At 53.1% G+C, this 13,967-nt stretch overlaps 1 protein-coding gene across 1 annotated transcript in view; it reads left to right on the plus strand.

Moving 5' to 3' along the window:
- The window catches only part of LOC102183674 (selenoprotein O), a 19,693-nt gene continuing 5,726 nt past the window's right edge, over positions 1 to 13,967 (plus strand). Inside the window, exons 1-5 of the mRNA XM_018048946.1 lie at positions 1 to 587; positions 11,009 to 11,212; positions 11,933 to 12,113; positions 13,210 to 13,340; positions 13,669 to 13,949. Of these exons, the coding sequence (XP_017904435.1) occupies positions 16 to 587; positions 11,009 to 11,212; positions 11,933 to 12,113; positions 13,210 to 13,340; positions 13,669 to 13,949 (1,369 nt within the window). The 5' untranslated portion in view covers positions 1 to 15. The remainder of the gene's footprint in view (positions 588 to 11,008; positions 11,213 to 11,932; positions 12,114 to 13,209; positions 13,341 to 13,668; positions 13,950 to 13,967) is intronic.

The raw sequence follows: 13,967 nt of genomic DNA on the forward strand, positions 1-13,967 counted from the left end.
GCTGCGGCGCCTCAGATGGCCGCGCTCCGTGCAGCGCTAGCGGCCTCTCTCGCGGTAGCCCGCGCCCGGCCGCCGCCCCTCGGCCGCCGCCCGCCGTCCGCCCGCTGCTCCGCGTTGGCCGGCGCCATGGAGCCCGCGCCCCGCTGGCTGGCCGGGCTGCGCTTCGACAACCGCGCCCTGCGCGCGCTGCCGGTGGAGACGCCGCCGCCCGGCCCGGAGGGCGCCCCGTCCGCGCCGCGGCCAGTGCCCGGCGCCTGCTTCAGCCGCGCGCGGCCCGAACCCCTGCGGCGGCCGCGCGTCGTGGCGCTGTCGGAGCCCGCGCTGGCGCTGCTGGGCCTGGACGCGCCGCCCGCCTCCGACGCCGCCGCCCGCGAGGCGCGCGAGGCCGAGGCTGCGCTCTTCTTCAGCGGCAACGCGCTGCTGCCGGGCGCCGAGCCCGCCGCGCACTGCTACTGCGGCCACCAGTTCGGCCAGTTCGCCGGGCAGCTGGGCGACGGCGCCGCCATGTACGTGGGCGAGGTGTGCACCGAGGCCGGCGAGCGCTGGGAGCTGCAGCTCAAGGGCGCGGGGCCCACGCCCTTCTCCAGGTGTGTTTGGGGGTGCGCCCGCGGGTGAGGCGTGTGGCCCGGGCCCCTAGAGCGAGCTGCGCAGGCGCGCCCGGGCCGGGGCCCAAGGCCCGGAGCTGTGCGCGGCTCCTGGCCGCCCCCGAGCGCCCCCGCGCCCCCGCCTGGCGCGGTGCGGCCCTGCGGCCTTTCGGGTCGGGCTGAGCGTCTGATCCCGCCGCGCTGGCCGCTGCCCGTGCTCTGTTCTGATAAACGACCCACCGACTTTGGAGCCAGTTCTGCGCGTGACGCGCTCGTGTTTACCGCGTGCCCCGCGGGGCTGCCAGCGCTCCGGCGCTCAAGGCTTCGTCTGAATGCTGACCGGGCCGTCGGCTTGCCTCCCACACACTTGGCACCGTGGATGCCTACTTACTCCGAGCACTTGGGGCCAGCCCTGCTCTGAGGGCGCAGTGAGGTGGGCGCTGTCCGTGCCCCTCCGGGGGCTCGCGCTGCCGGCCTGGGTCCGGATCCCTACCCAGCAGGGTGCCCAGCTGTCCCGCCTCTGCTGTATGCCCGCGGCTGACAGTCTGTTCTGCTCTTTAACACAAAAAAGTTCATATTCGTCGCCCATACTGGTAAATGCCTGTTGAATGGCCAGAAGAATTACACCTAACTTGGAGTTTTATGTTCAAAGACAGTCTGAAGGTGTGGCTGTCGTCTGGCCCCTCCCATGAGCTCTCGCCGCCCCTCTGTCCAGGTGCTGAACCCGCCCCCCACCCCCACTTCTGTAGCAGCTCCACCTCACAACCTAGTCTTCAAACCTTTCTGTGTCTGAGACGTCCTAAGTTCAGCCTGGCACCCCCACCACGGTCCTGGAACAACCTGCTCAGAGTTGTCTGCACCTGTAAACGTCTCACACTGGGGGCTTGCACACTGTATGAGCATCTTTCAACTTCCTGTGTTCACTTTGACTATTCGTTTTTGTTATAAAATCATTTTTTTGAGAGTAACATGCTGCTGGAAGTTGCTTTTAATGTTTGGAGACTTGAGTTGTAGTCAGTGTTTCCAGACCTGAAGTCCTTTAAAAGAAAGGGGCTGTCTGACTGTTCACAGACTTGTGCCCACCTACCAGCCCCAGCGTTTCCTGGGGTCCCCAGCCTCAGCAACACTTGAGGCTGGCATCTGAAGTGGTGTGAGTGGGTTAGGCCAGCAGCTGCTGGCGTCCCCAGGTGTGAGCTGGGGGTGGAGGGACAGCAGGTGCAGCGGTGCTTGCCATGTGCCCCTCTCTGTGGGGCAGGGTTAGGGAAGGCCCTGTACCCTTGCTGTGTGATCATTATACGGTTCTGGTTTCTGCTTGGGGTACCTCGCCCTGGGCGAGGAGGTAGCCGGTCTGTTTCTGGATCCTTTTTTACCAGAGCCACAAGTAGCTTGAACAGTGCTGGCTTCCTGCTGAACAGGCCAGGGCGGTGGGGAGTGACGCTTGAGGACAGATTACAGACCGCAAGGGGGTGCGTGGAATGCAGCTGAGTCTCACCAACCAGAGGCAGGTGCGGTCAGCCTGCAGACAGCCTTGGGGTGACCGTCAGGCCTGGTTTCTAGAGGTGTCAGTCGCACCTGGAATAAGCCCCTCCTGGGTGAGGGGGAGGCAGGAGGCCGAGGTGGTCCCCACGCCGCGTGGAGGCCCACGGAGGTCTCTGCTGACCGCTGGCCCCACTCTAGGCATATGCCCCAGCACCTCAAGCTCATGCCGGCCTCTTCCCTGCAGAGGACGTGGGTAGGGGTGCATCCCAGGCACCTTCATGCAGCGTCCTTGTCCTTTGGCAGGTGAGACGGAAGTGAGCCCAGAGGTTTTTTTTTCCTAGAGAATTTTCTAAGTGCCTTCCCACTGGGGGAGTGCTTGGATGCTTCCGTGCCCTGGGCCAGGCCAGGGCACCAGGCCCAACTCTGAAGGGCAGAGATCCAAACTCATTTTGTTGTGGTTGCTTGCTGGGTGGGGGCTCTTAGAGGTCGAGGTGTCCAGCCCCCTTGCCTTACAAGGAGGGCCAAGGACCTGGCTCATGCAGGCCGGCTGTTCCCCGTGCACTGCTGTGACTTTCCTGTCATTTAAAAAAACACAGAGTAAGAAACCTTGGATATCGTCACTCCGTTCTAATGGGTGAAAAGCTGAACACACTGAAAAATCAACAGGTCTTCTTGGATCTGCAAGAAAAGGGAGGTCAGAGGGCAAATTGCTGCCCACCCCCGCCCCGGCCCCGACTGGAGAGACTGAAAGGCAAAGCCAGAGAATTGTGCATCACCAGAGCAGGAGTCTCCAGGAACACTTGCCCTTCGAGTGATGATTTGCTAGAGGCTGAGTGCGGACAAGCCAGTTAAAACCCCAAGGGCCCCAGTCACAAGGGGCCCCTGCGCTTCGCTGAGTTTTATCTCCTGGAGCTCCACTAGGTCCTCACAGTGAATGCTGGTGGAAAATCCCTTTGTGCTTCTGGCAGGAGTGGGGAAATGGAGCCGTTTGAAGTTCACAGGAGCACCGTGTTCTTAGCAAGCTTGCCCTCAGGGGGAGCTGATTAACCCGAGGCTGACCTGCTGGGGTCTTATCAGAGCCTGACTGACCTGGGGAAGGGGAAGGGCCCGGCTCCAGCCTCTGGCGGAGGGGAGGCTGAACAGCACCTGTGGATGTTCTCGGCCCAGAGGCCAGCTTACAGCTGTTCTCTTTGCCGCGAACATCATGCCTGGCTATCAAGAAAAAATTATAAAACACACCGAGAGGCAGGAAACACAGTTGGAAGCGGCAGGGCCAGCATCAGAGTCAGCCACAGGCATGGCAGAGGTGTTGGAGCTGTCAGGCCGAAAGCTTGGCATGGCTGTGATTAATATGTCAGAGGCTCTAACGGATAAAGTAGGCAGCATGCAAGAACAGATGGGCGATGCAAGCAGCGAGATGGAAGTTCTGAGAAAGACCAGAAGGAAGTGCTAGAGATTTCTAGTAAAAACACTAACAAAAATGAAGAATGCCTCTGATGGACATATTACTAGACTGGACACAGATGAGGAAAAATCTCTGAGCTTGAGGATATCTCAGGAGAAACCTACAAAGATGCAAAGGAACAACTGAAAAGCCCAAACACTGTCGCAAGAACTGCAGGGCTGCAAACGAGGCAGGCAGCATGCAGCAGGATGCCAGCAGAGAAAAAGGGGATGGAAGACACACTTACTGTGGTGACTGAGAATTTCCCCAAATTAATACCAGGTACCAAACAGATGCGAGAAGCTCAAGAGTACACCAAGCAAGGTAAATGTCTCCCTGACCCCCCTACAAAAGAAACAAACAGACGCTACACCTAAGCTTATAATTCTCAAACTACAGAAAAGCAAGAATAAGGGAAAAAGTGGAAGAAGCTAGAGGAAGGACACACCGCACACAGGGAGCAGAGATTAGAAGGCGGCTGACCTCTCAGAAGCCAGGCGAGCAGCGGGAAGCGGGCTGAGGGGAGGAGATTCGCCCCCTAGGATTCTGTGCCCTGTGAAATCGTCCCTTAGCGGTGAAGGAGGCAGACTCCCTCAGACGAAAGTTGAGGGGAATTGTTACCGTTCGATCTGTTTTGCAAAAAATGCTGAAAGATGTAGAGAATGACAAAGATACAGGTCAGGAGCGTGAATCCACATAATCACAGGAAGAGCACAGGAGAAGGCAGTGGGCGCAGAATAAAAGCTTCACTTTTCATCTTAACTGACACAGCAGGAAATAGCTCAAAGTAGTAGAGACAATGCGTTTGATCATATGTGAGTGAAATTGATGACGCCAAATGGAATAAGGGATGGGAGGAAGGGGTTGGGATTATCTTTGTTATTATAAAGTACTCATACTCCCTATGGAGTAGTATAGTGTGCTGGAAAGTAGAGTTGCATTAGTTGTGAATGTGTATTACAAACTCAAGGGCAGCCATTTTTCAAAGAGTAAGAAAACAAAACACAAAAAAGTATTACTGATATGCCAGGAGAGAGCTAGTGACAAAGGAGAAAATAGAGTCACAAAATGCTCAATTGAAACCACAGAAGATGGGGTGGGGTGGGGGGGAAGGAGCAAGGAGGGGAAAAAGGAAGAAAAGGAGTCAGAGGAAAACACTCTGGTCTAAGCATTTTGATCTAAATGCACTAATTAAAACCCAAGATACTGTCAAAAGAATTTTTAAAAAGTCTTATATGTCGTCCATAAGAAATCCACTTTAAATATGAAAACGTGTAGATTAAAAATAAATGGATACTAGTGTGCCATGCTAACACTAATCTAAAAACAAGCCGGAGGGGCCATATTAGTTCCAGAAAGAGTGGACTTTGGAGTAAGGAAAGTTACTAGGGATAAAGCGGGGGCCAGCGTGGCAGAACAGTCCTTAAGGGGAGTGAGTGAAAGTCGCTTAGTCGTGTCCGACTCTTCGTGAGCCCATGGACAATACAGTCCATGGACTTCTCCAGCCCAGAATACTGGAGTGGGTAGCCTTTCCCTTCTCCAGCAGATCTTCCTGACCCAGGGATCAAACCAAGGTCTCCTGCATTGCAGGCGGATTCTTTATCAACTGAGCTATCAGAGAAGCCCGTCCTTAAGGTATATGTGTCAAACAGCAGCATCAGAGTGCCAGTTGGCAGAAACTGACAACTTCAGAGAGGCGTAGAGGAACCCGCTATCATAGTTGAGACTTCAACACCCCTCTATCAGAAATGGACAGAGCCAACAGGCAGAAAATTGATAAGGACACTTTTGAGCTCAATTAACACCATCGGTCAACTGGATGTAATGAACATCTAGGCCTACTTCATCTAACAACAGAATACATATTCTTCTCAGGCCCACATGGAACATTTATCCAGATAAACCACATTCTAAGCCATAAAACACACCTAAACAAATTTTTTAAAATAGAAATTATACAGTGTCTGTTCTCAGGCCACAATGGAATCAAAGTAGAAATCAATAACAGATCACTGCTGCTGCTAAGTCGCTTCAGTTATCTCCAACTCTGTGTGACCCCATAGACGGCAGCCCACCAGGCTCCCCCGTCCTGGGATTCTCCAGGCAAGAACACGAGTGGGTTGCCATTTCCTTCTCCAAGGCATGAAAGTGGAAAGTGAAAATTGAAAGTGAAGTCGCTCAGTTGTGTCTGCCTCTTGGCGACCCCATGGACTGCTGCCCACCAGGCTCCTCCGTCCATGGGATTTTCCAGGCAAGAGTACTGGAGTGGGTTGTCATTGCCTTCTCCCAACAGATCACTGGAAACCCCCAAATTCTTGGAGATTATGCAACATACTTCTAAATGCATGTCAGTTGCTTCCGTCATGTCTGACTCTTTCCAGCTCCATGGACTGTAACCTACCAGGCTTCTCTGTCTGTAGAATTCTCCAGGCAAGAATACTGGAGTGGGTAGCCATTCCCTTCTCTAGGGGATCTTCCCAACCCAGGGATTGAACCTGAGTCTCTAGCATTGCAGGCAGATTCTTTACCATCTGAGCCACCATCCCAAGAGAAATTTTTAAATGTTTTGAACTAAATGAAAGTGAAAATATCAAATGTGTGGGGTACAGTGAAAGCAGAGCTTTTATATTTATAGCAGTGAGTGAGTGCATATGTTAGTAAAGAGAAGAGATCTAAAACCAGTATTTAAGCGTCCACCTGGGAAACCACAAAGAAAAGAGCAAATCCAATCCAAAGTAAGCAAAAAAAAACATTGTATGTGTTGGTGGTATAGTGGTGAGCATAGCTGCTTTCCAAAGTAAACAAAAAATAAAAAGAATGAGCAGAAATCAATGAAATTGAAATAGGAAATAAATAGAGGAGAAATCAGTGAAATCAGAAGCTTTCTCTTTGAAAATATCTGTAAAATCAATAGGCCTCTAGCGAGGCTAACTGGGAAAGAAAGTTAGGACGCAATTACAAATACCAGGAATCAAAGAGGGAAGATCATACAATTCGTATAGACATTAAAAGGAAATTAAAAGACTTTGAACATACTACGTTCACAAATTTGCTAGCCTAGATGAAAAGGACCAATTCCTTGAAAGACAAAATTTGTCAAAACTCACAAGAAAAAATAGACAATCTGAATAGGCCTACATATATTAAAGAAATTGAATCAATTAGTAGCCTTCCAAAACAGAAAGCATCAGGCCCAGATGAGTTCGCTGGTGAATTCTACCAAACATTTAAGGACAAAATTACGCCACTCTTTTCAGAGAATGGGAGCAGAGGAACTAATCCCTGACTCATCCTGAGTCCAGCGTTGCCCTGACACCAGATCTAGACAAAGGCAGCACAAGAAAATGGTAGGCCAGATCCCTCATGGACACAAAGCATTCCTCAACAGAACATTGCAAACAGAATCCAACAATGTAGGAAAAGAATCATACATCACTGCCAAAGGGATTTATTCCAAGTATGCAGGGCTCGTTCAACATTCAAAACTCAATCGATGTGATCCATCAGATCAACAGGCTAAAGAAGGAAAATCATATATTAGTTGAAGTAGAAAAGGCATTTGACAGACTCTAACACTCTTCATGATAAATCAGACATAGAGAGGAACTTCCTCAACTTTATTAGAGTTTCTACAGAAAACCTATAGCTAAATTGTCATCATGAGAAAACCTATAGCTATTTCATCATGAGAACCTCAGAGCTTTCCCACTAAGGTCATAAACAAGGCAAGGATGTTCCATCTCACCACTGCTTCTCAGCAGCCCTGGAGGTCCTCGCTAATGCAACAAGGTAAGAAAATCAAAGGCATACACATTTGAGATGGAAGAAATAAAAAACTGTCTTTGTTTGCAAATGGACATCTATGCAGAAAATCTCAAAAGAATGGACCAAAATGAGCTCAGAGCAGTTAGTGGAATTTGAAATTAAAAACACTGTTTACATTAGCATTGCTGAAAATGAAATACTTAGGTGGGAATCTAACAAAAGATCTCTATGAGGAAAAGTACAAGACTGATAAAAAAATAAATAACTAAATCAGTGTAAAGATGTTCCATGTTCATGGATAGGAAGATTTAATATTGCCAAGATGTCAGTTCTTCCCAACTCAGTCTATAGATTCAGTGCAACCCCAATTAAAGTCTCAGCAAGTTATCTTGTAGAAATTGACAAAATGATTCTAAAATTTTTATCAAGAGGCAGAAAACCCAGAACAGCTCAATATTGAGGGAGACGAACAAAGTCAGGACTGGCAGCGCCCCCACTTCAAGACTGACTGTAAAGCTGTGGTAATCAAGAGGGTGTAGTTTTGCCCAAAGAATGGATAGATCAGTGGAACAGAGCAGAGAGCCCAGAAATAGACCTGCATAAACATGGGTCTTTGACAAAGGGGCAAAGGCAATCCAATGGAGCAATGATAGTATTTTCAACAGGTTTTACTGGAATAACTTTCCAATCCCAAAGAAAGGCAATGCCAAAGAATGCTCAAACTACCACGCAACTGCACTCATCTCACACGCTAGTAAAGTAATGCTTAAAATTCTCCAAGCCAGGCTTCAGCAATATGTGAACCGCGAACTTGCAGATGTTCAAGCTGGTTTTAGAAAAAGCAGAGGAACCAGAGATCAAATTGCCAACATCTGCTGGATCATCAAAAAAGCAAGAGAGTTCCAGAAAAACATCTATTTCTGCTTTATTGACTATGCCAAAGCCTTTGACTATGTGGATCACAATAAACTGTGGACAATTCTTCAAGAGATGGGAATACCAGACCACCTGACCTGCCTCTTGAGAAGCCTGTATGCAGGTCAGGAAGCAACAGTTAGAACTGGACATGGAACAACAGACTGGTTCCAAATAGGAAAAGGAGTACGTCAAGGCTGTATATTGTCACCCTGCTTATTTAACTTCTATGCAGAGTACATCATGAGAAACACTGGGCTGGATGAAGCACAAGCTGGAATCAAGATTGCCGGGAGAAATATCAATAACCTCAGATATGCAGATGACACCACCCTTATGGCAGAAAGTGAAGAGGCACTAAAAAGCCTCTCGATGAAAGTGAAAGAGGAGAGTGAAAAAGTTGGCTTAAAGCTCAACATTCAGAAAACGAAGATCATGACATCTGGTCCCATCACTTCATGGCAAATAGATGGGGAAACAGTAGAAACAGTGTCAGACTTTATTTTTGGGGGCTCCAGCATCACTGTAGATGGTGACTGCAGCCATGAAATTAAAAGACGCTTACCCCTTGGAAGGAAAGTTATGACCAACCTAGACAGCATATTAAAAAACAAACGTTACGTTGTCAACAAAGGTCCATCTAGTCAAGGCTGTGGTTTTTCCAGTGGTCATGTATGGATGTAAGAGTTTGACTATAAAGAAAGCTGGGTGCCGAAGAATTGATGCTTTTGAACTGTGGTGTTGGAGAAGACTCTTGAGAGTCCCTTGGACTGCAAGGAGATCCGTCCTGGGTGTTTATTGGAAGGACTGATTCTGAAGCTGAAACTCCGGTACTTTGGCCACCTGATGCGAAGAGTTGACTCATTTGAAAAGACCCTGATGCTGGGAAAGATTGAGGGCAGAAGGAGAAGGGGACGACAGGATGAGATGGTTGGATGGCATCACCAATTCAGCGGACGTGGGTTTGGGTGAACTCTAGGAGTTGGTGATGGACAGGGAGGCCTGGCGTGCTGTGGTCCATGGGGTCACAAAGAGTCGGACATGACTGAGTGACTGAACTGAACTGGAACAACTGGAAGTCCACATTTAAAAAAAAGAGAATCTAGGTACAGACCTGATGCCCTTTACAAAAATTACGTGAGAATGGATGACAGACCTACACACAAAATGCAAACTGTGAAACTCCTAGAAGATAAAACAGAGAATCTGAGTGACCTCAGGTGTGGAAATGGCTTTTCAGATACAACACAGAAGACAGGACCCATGAAATAAATGATAGGCTGGCCTTTATTAAATGTAAAACTTCTGTGAAAGTGTCAGGAGAACGGCAAGCCACAGACTGGGAGAAAATCTCTGCCGAAGACACGTCTGATAAATGTCTGTCATCCAAAACATACAAAGAGCTCTTAAAACTCAACAACAATAAAACAAACTTATTTTAAAATGGGGCAAAGACTTTGTTAGACACCTCCCCAAAGAAGATGCAGAGATGGCGTCTAAGCACATGGAAAGATATTTCACATCATGTGTCATCGGGAAAATGCAAATTAAAACCGTGAGACACCACTACACCCGTGAGAACGGCCGAGTTCCAGGACACTGACAACAAAATGCTAGGAGGGGCATGGAGCGACAGGAAAGCACATCACCGCTTCTGGGGGTGCAGAATGGTCCGGCTGCCTGGGAAGACTGGTGGTCTCTTACCAAGCCAAATATGCTGTCACCGCATCATCCAGCAGTCATACGACGTAGTATTTACCCAAAGGAGTTAAAAACGTGTCCACATGGAACTCTGTATGCGGATATTCACAGCAACTGTATTCCTAATTGCCAAAACTCAGAACCCACTAAGATGTCCTTCAAGGTGAAGAGATAGAACAGACAATGGAATATTATTCAGCAAAAGAATAAAAAGGAAAAAAAGAAATGAGCCATCAGGCCATTAAAGAACATGTTGGAAGCTTGGATGCATATCAGTAAGTGAAGAAAGTCAGTCTGAAAAGGTCACACAGTATGATTCCAAGTCTGTGACACTATGACATCCTGGAAGAGGCAACTCTGGAGACAGTGAAAAGACCAGGGGTTGGGAGGTGAGAGCTGGCTCGGTGCAGCACAGAGGACTTCGGGCAGTGAAACTTCTCTGTGTGACCCTGTAGTCACGGTGGGTCCCTGTCTGGGCAGTTGTCCAGACCCACAGGATGGGCAACACCAAGGGGGAACCCTGATGTAAACATGGGTTCTGGGGGTGGTGACATGTCAGTGTGGGTTCACTGACTGATGGATGTCCTGTCTGGGAGGAATGTTGATGCTGGGGGATATATGAGAAATCTCTGCCTTCTGATCAGTTTTGCTGAGAGCCTAACACTGCCTAGGAAAATAAAGTCCATTTAAAACAATGATTATGTCAGTTTAGGATAAGAAGAGAACGTCTGAGTCATTCCGAGCTGCCCAAGGTGGACCGAAGTCCTCCCCCCGCCGCAGACGGTACTGTGTCTGTGTTCTTGCATTTTTTCACAAAGTAAACCCTTAGACACAGAACCGTAGAGTTACAAGTGTGCGTGTGACCCAGGGAGTGGCTCTCCCTGTCTCAGTGTGGACTCGGCTCCCACGGCAGGCAGGGTACCCGTGCTGTGGGTCTAGACCTGCAGGACGTTAGGGGCATAGCATCTGGGGTCATTCAAAACAGACTCGCTCCATGGTGCCGTCAGAGCTGCCCCTGGGCTGGTTTTAGGAGCCGATAGCGGCTTTCCTCCTGCCCCTTTGGCCTGCAGCTGCGCCTGTGTTGCTGGTGCCCAGCAGTGACCTCTGTGCTTGACCTCAGACAGGCGGATGGCCGCAAGGTGCTGCGCTCCAGCATCCGCGAGTTCCTATGCAGCGAGGCCATGTTCCACCTGGGCATCCCCACCACGCGGGCCGGCTCCTGTGTCTCCTCCCAGTCCACCGTCGTGCGTGACCCCTTCTACGACGGGAACCCGCGGCCTGAGCCATGCGCCGTGGTGCTGCGCCTGGCCCCCACGTTCCTCAGGTAAGGCCCGTGCACTCACGTCCCCAGGCCAGGGGCTGGGGTCTGTGACCAGGGGCTGCCTCAGGCGCAGGGAAAGCAGCCTCCGCCGCCTGGTTGGGCGAGGGCCCGCGACGCCCAGCACACCCGCTCCCGGGGCCCCGTCTGCCGAGTGGAGGCTTCCTGCTGCCGGGCCTGTGTGTCCTCAAGGCCACCAAGCTGCCTGGAATCAAGTGCTCGGTACCAGGCGACCCCATGGCTCGGCCATCTCTGGCTTCACCTTTGTCTCTGGGGTGGAGGTGCTGGGCCCCCAGGGCCAGACCAGATGGTCTGCTGAGGGCTGGTCTGTGTCACATAGGTGGTCGGGCAGCACCCCTGGCCTCCACCCACAAACTGCTGGTAGTCGGCCTGTGTGACCAGCAAACCTGGCTCTGGACATTGCCCTGCCCCCTGGGGGTGTAGCTGCCCCAGTGCTGACCCCAGCTCACCCCAGTACAGGCCTCCTCCCTCCGTGAGACAGCACGGATCGCCTCATCCCCGCAGGGCGGCCGTGGCTGTCCCGCCCCACGTGCCCTTGGAGGTGCCCTGTATCAGCCTGTGTCCCTGAAGATCAGCTGTGTTTGTATGGTTTGTCCCCCCCGACCAGTGCTCTGGCCACGGGCGCTGGCAGCAACCCTCTTCCCGCCTCACTCAAGAGGGGAGGCGTCATGTTTAACCTGTGATCAACGTGGGTCTCCCCTCCAGGTTCGGATCCTTCGAGATCTTCAAGCCCAGAGACGAGCACACGGGCCGGGCGGGCCCCAGCGTGGGGAGGGATGACATCCGCCTGCAGATGCTCGACTACGTCATCAGCACCTTCTACCCCGAGATCCAGGCCTCTCACCCCGGAGACCCTGTGCAGAAACATGCCGCCTTCTTCCGGGAGGTCAGTCAGGGCCGCCCCCGAGGGTGGGCGCTGGGGGTCCTGCCCTCCGAGGCCCCTCCTGTCCCAAACCCTCATCACCACCCACTGGCTTGGCCCAGGGCTAGCTTCTCCGATGCTGAGGGTCAGGATCCTGGGACTGACCGCCATTTGAGCAGCCTCGAGGAGCCATGCTGAGATCTGGGGGGGGTCAGGGCTGGCAGGTGCTGGGTCTCGCGCGTGGGGCCTGTGCACACAGCCACCCCCAGCACACACCCCTAAGCCTCTTGATTGGGGGACACGCTGACTGTCCTGGCTCAGGGCTGAATGCACCCCAGAACTCTCAAGCGTGGTCCCAGGGGCCGTGCAGGCGCTCCCGCAAGTGGGCACAGAGCAGCGTGCCCCACCTACACCCGGGGGCCATGTGCAGAGACACACTGGGGCAGCCTGGCCCCTCCCCAGACCCTTCAGTCAGTGTCTTCCCATCTGTCAAGCGGGCAGTGCTGGGGAGGCTTGAGGCTCCGCTCACACCCAAGGTGGCGGCCTGAGCCTGGCCTCTTGGTCAGTGAAGCCGAGTGTGGTGCCATCCAGTGCAGACAGTGCCTGAGGCTTCAGAAGGCGCACTGCGGGTGGGCTGCTCAGCGGGCCACAGGGCCGTCGGGCGCACCTGCGGCTCGCAGGGCTCCCCCTGGCTGGGTGTGGGGCGGCAGGGCCGGCGCTGGGCCCTGGCTGCCCAGGTGGGCTGGTGGAGCCTCATCCCCTGCAGCCCCGGGTGAGGCTGGACCTGGGGCGGGTTTGCCTGATAACGTGGTGACTTGCTTCCTTCTTTCGACATGGTCTTCGCACGTGGGGACCTGTATCGTGAGAATGTCAGGGTTCCCTGATTTCTCTGGTTTGGGTAAAAGCCACAATAGTGAGTATGTAAGAGACGATGGACAGGGAGGCCCGGCACGCTGCAGTTCATGGGGTCGCAGTCGGACGTGACTGAGCGACTGAACCGAACCAAAGAGACGGTGGTGTGTGGGCGTTCTTCCCAAGTCAGGGCAGGACGCTGGGCCGGCCCCGGGAGTCTCGTGGAGGGGCCGGGCCAGCGGGCGCAGCGGCGGCCGTCCTGTTGCAGGTGACCCGGCGCACGGCCCGGCTGGTGGCTGAGTGGCAATGTGTGGGCTTCTGCCACGGCGTGCTCAACACAGACAACATGAGCATCGTGGGGCTCACCATCGACTACGGGCCCTTCGGCTTCCTGGACAGGTGGGCGTCCCGCTGCCTGCCATCGGACCCCGGGGAGCCACACGTCATCAGCACGGGTATCACAGGCCCGCATGGCTGTTTTCGTGAAGGTTCTGTTCAGTGCTAGATTCTTAGCAAGGCCTGGTCAGCTAGCCATTCCCAGAGCAGGAATCCCCCAGAGGGCTTTAGCGCAGAAGCGTTTAACCAGCACCCTCCACTCTTGGGTAGAAAGTGGGCTGAAGGGGCAGGTGAGGCTGAAGGGCCCCTTGGGACAGGGCAGGACAGTGGTGTCCACCCGGGTCCCTCAGTGGGTCCCTTTAGGCACCACCCACTCTTGCCTGTGCGGCAGGTACGACCCTGGTCACGTGTGCAACGCCTCCGACACCGCCGGGCGCTACTCGTACGGCAAGCAGCCCGAGGTGTGCAGGTGGAACCTGCAGAAGCTGGCCGAGGCCCTGGACCCCGCGCTGCCCCTCGAGCTGGCCGAGGCCATCCTGGCGCAGGAGTTCGACGCCGAGTTCGGCCGGCACTACCTGCAGAAGATGCGCCGGAAGCTGGGCCTCGTGCAGACGGAGCAGGAGGGGGATGGCGCCCTGGTGGCCCAGCTCCTGGAGACCATGCACCTGACCGGTGAGCGGGCGCGGCCTG

This window comes from Capra hircus, chromosome 5 (assembly GCF_001704415.2).
Source record: "Capra hircus breed San Clemente chromosome 5, ASM170441v1, whole genome shotgun sequence".
Classification (NCBI taxonomy): Eukaryota; Metazoa; Chordata; class Mammalia; order Artiodactyla; family Bovidae; genus Capra; species Capra hircus.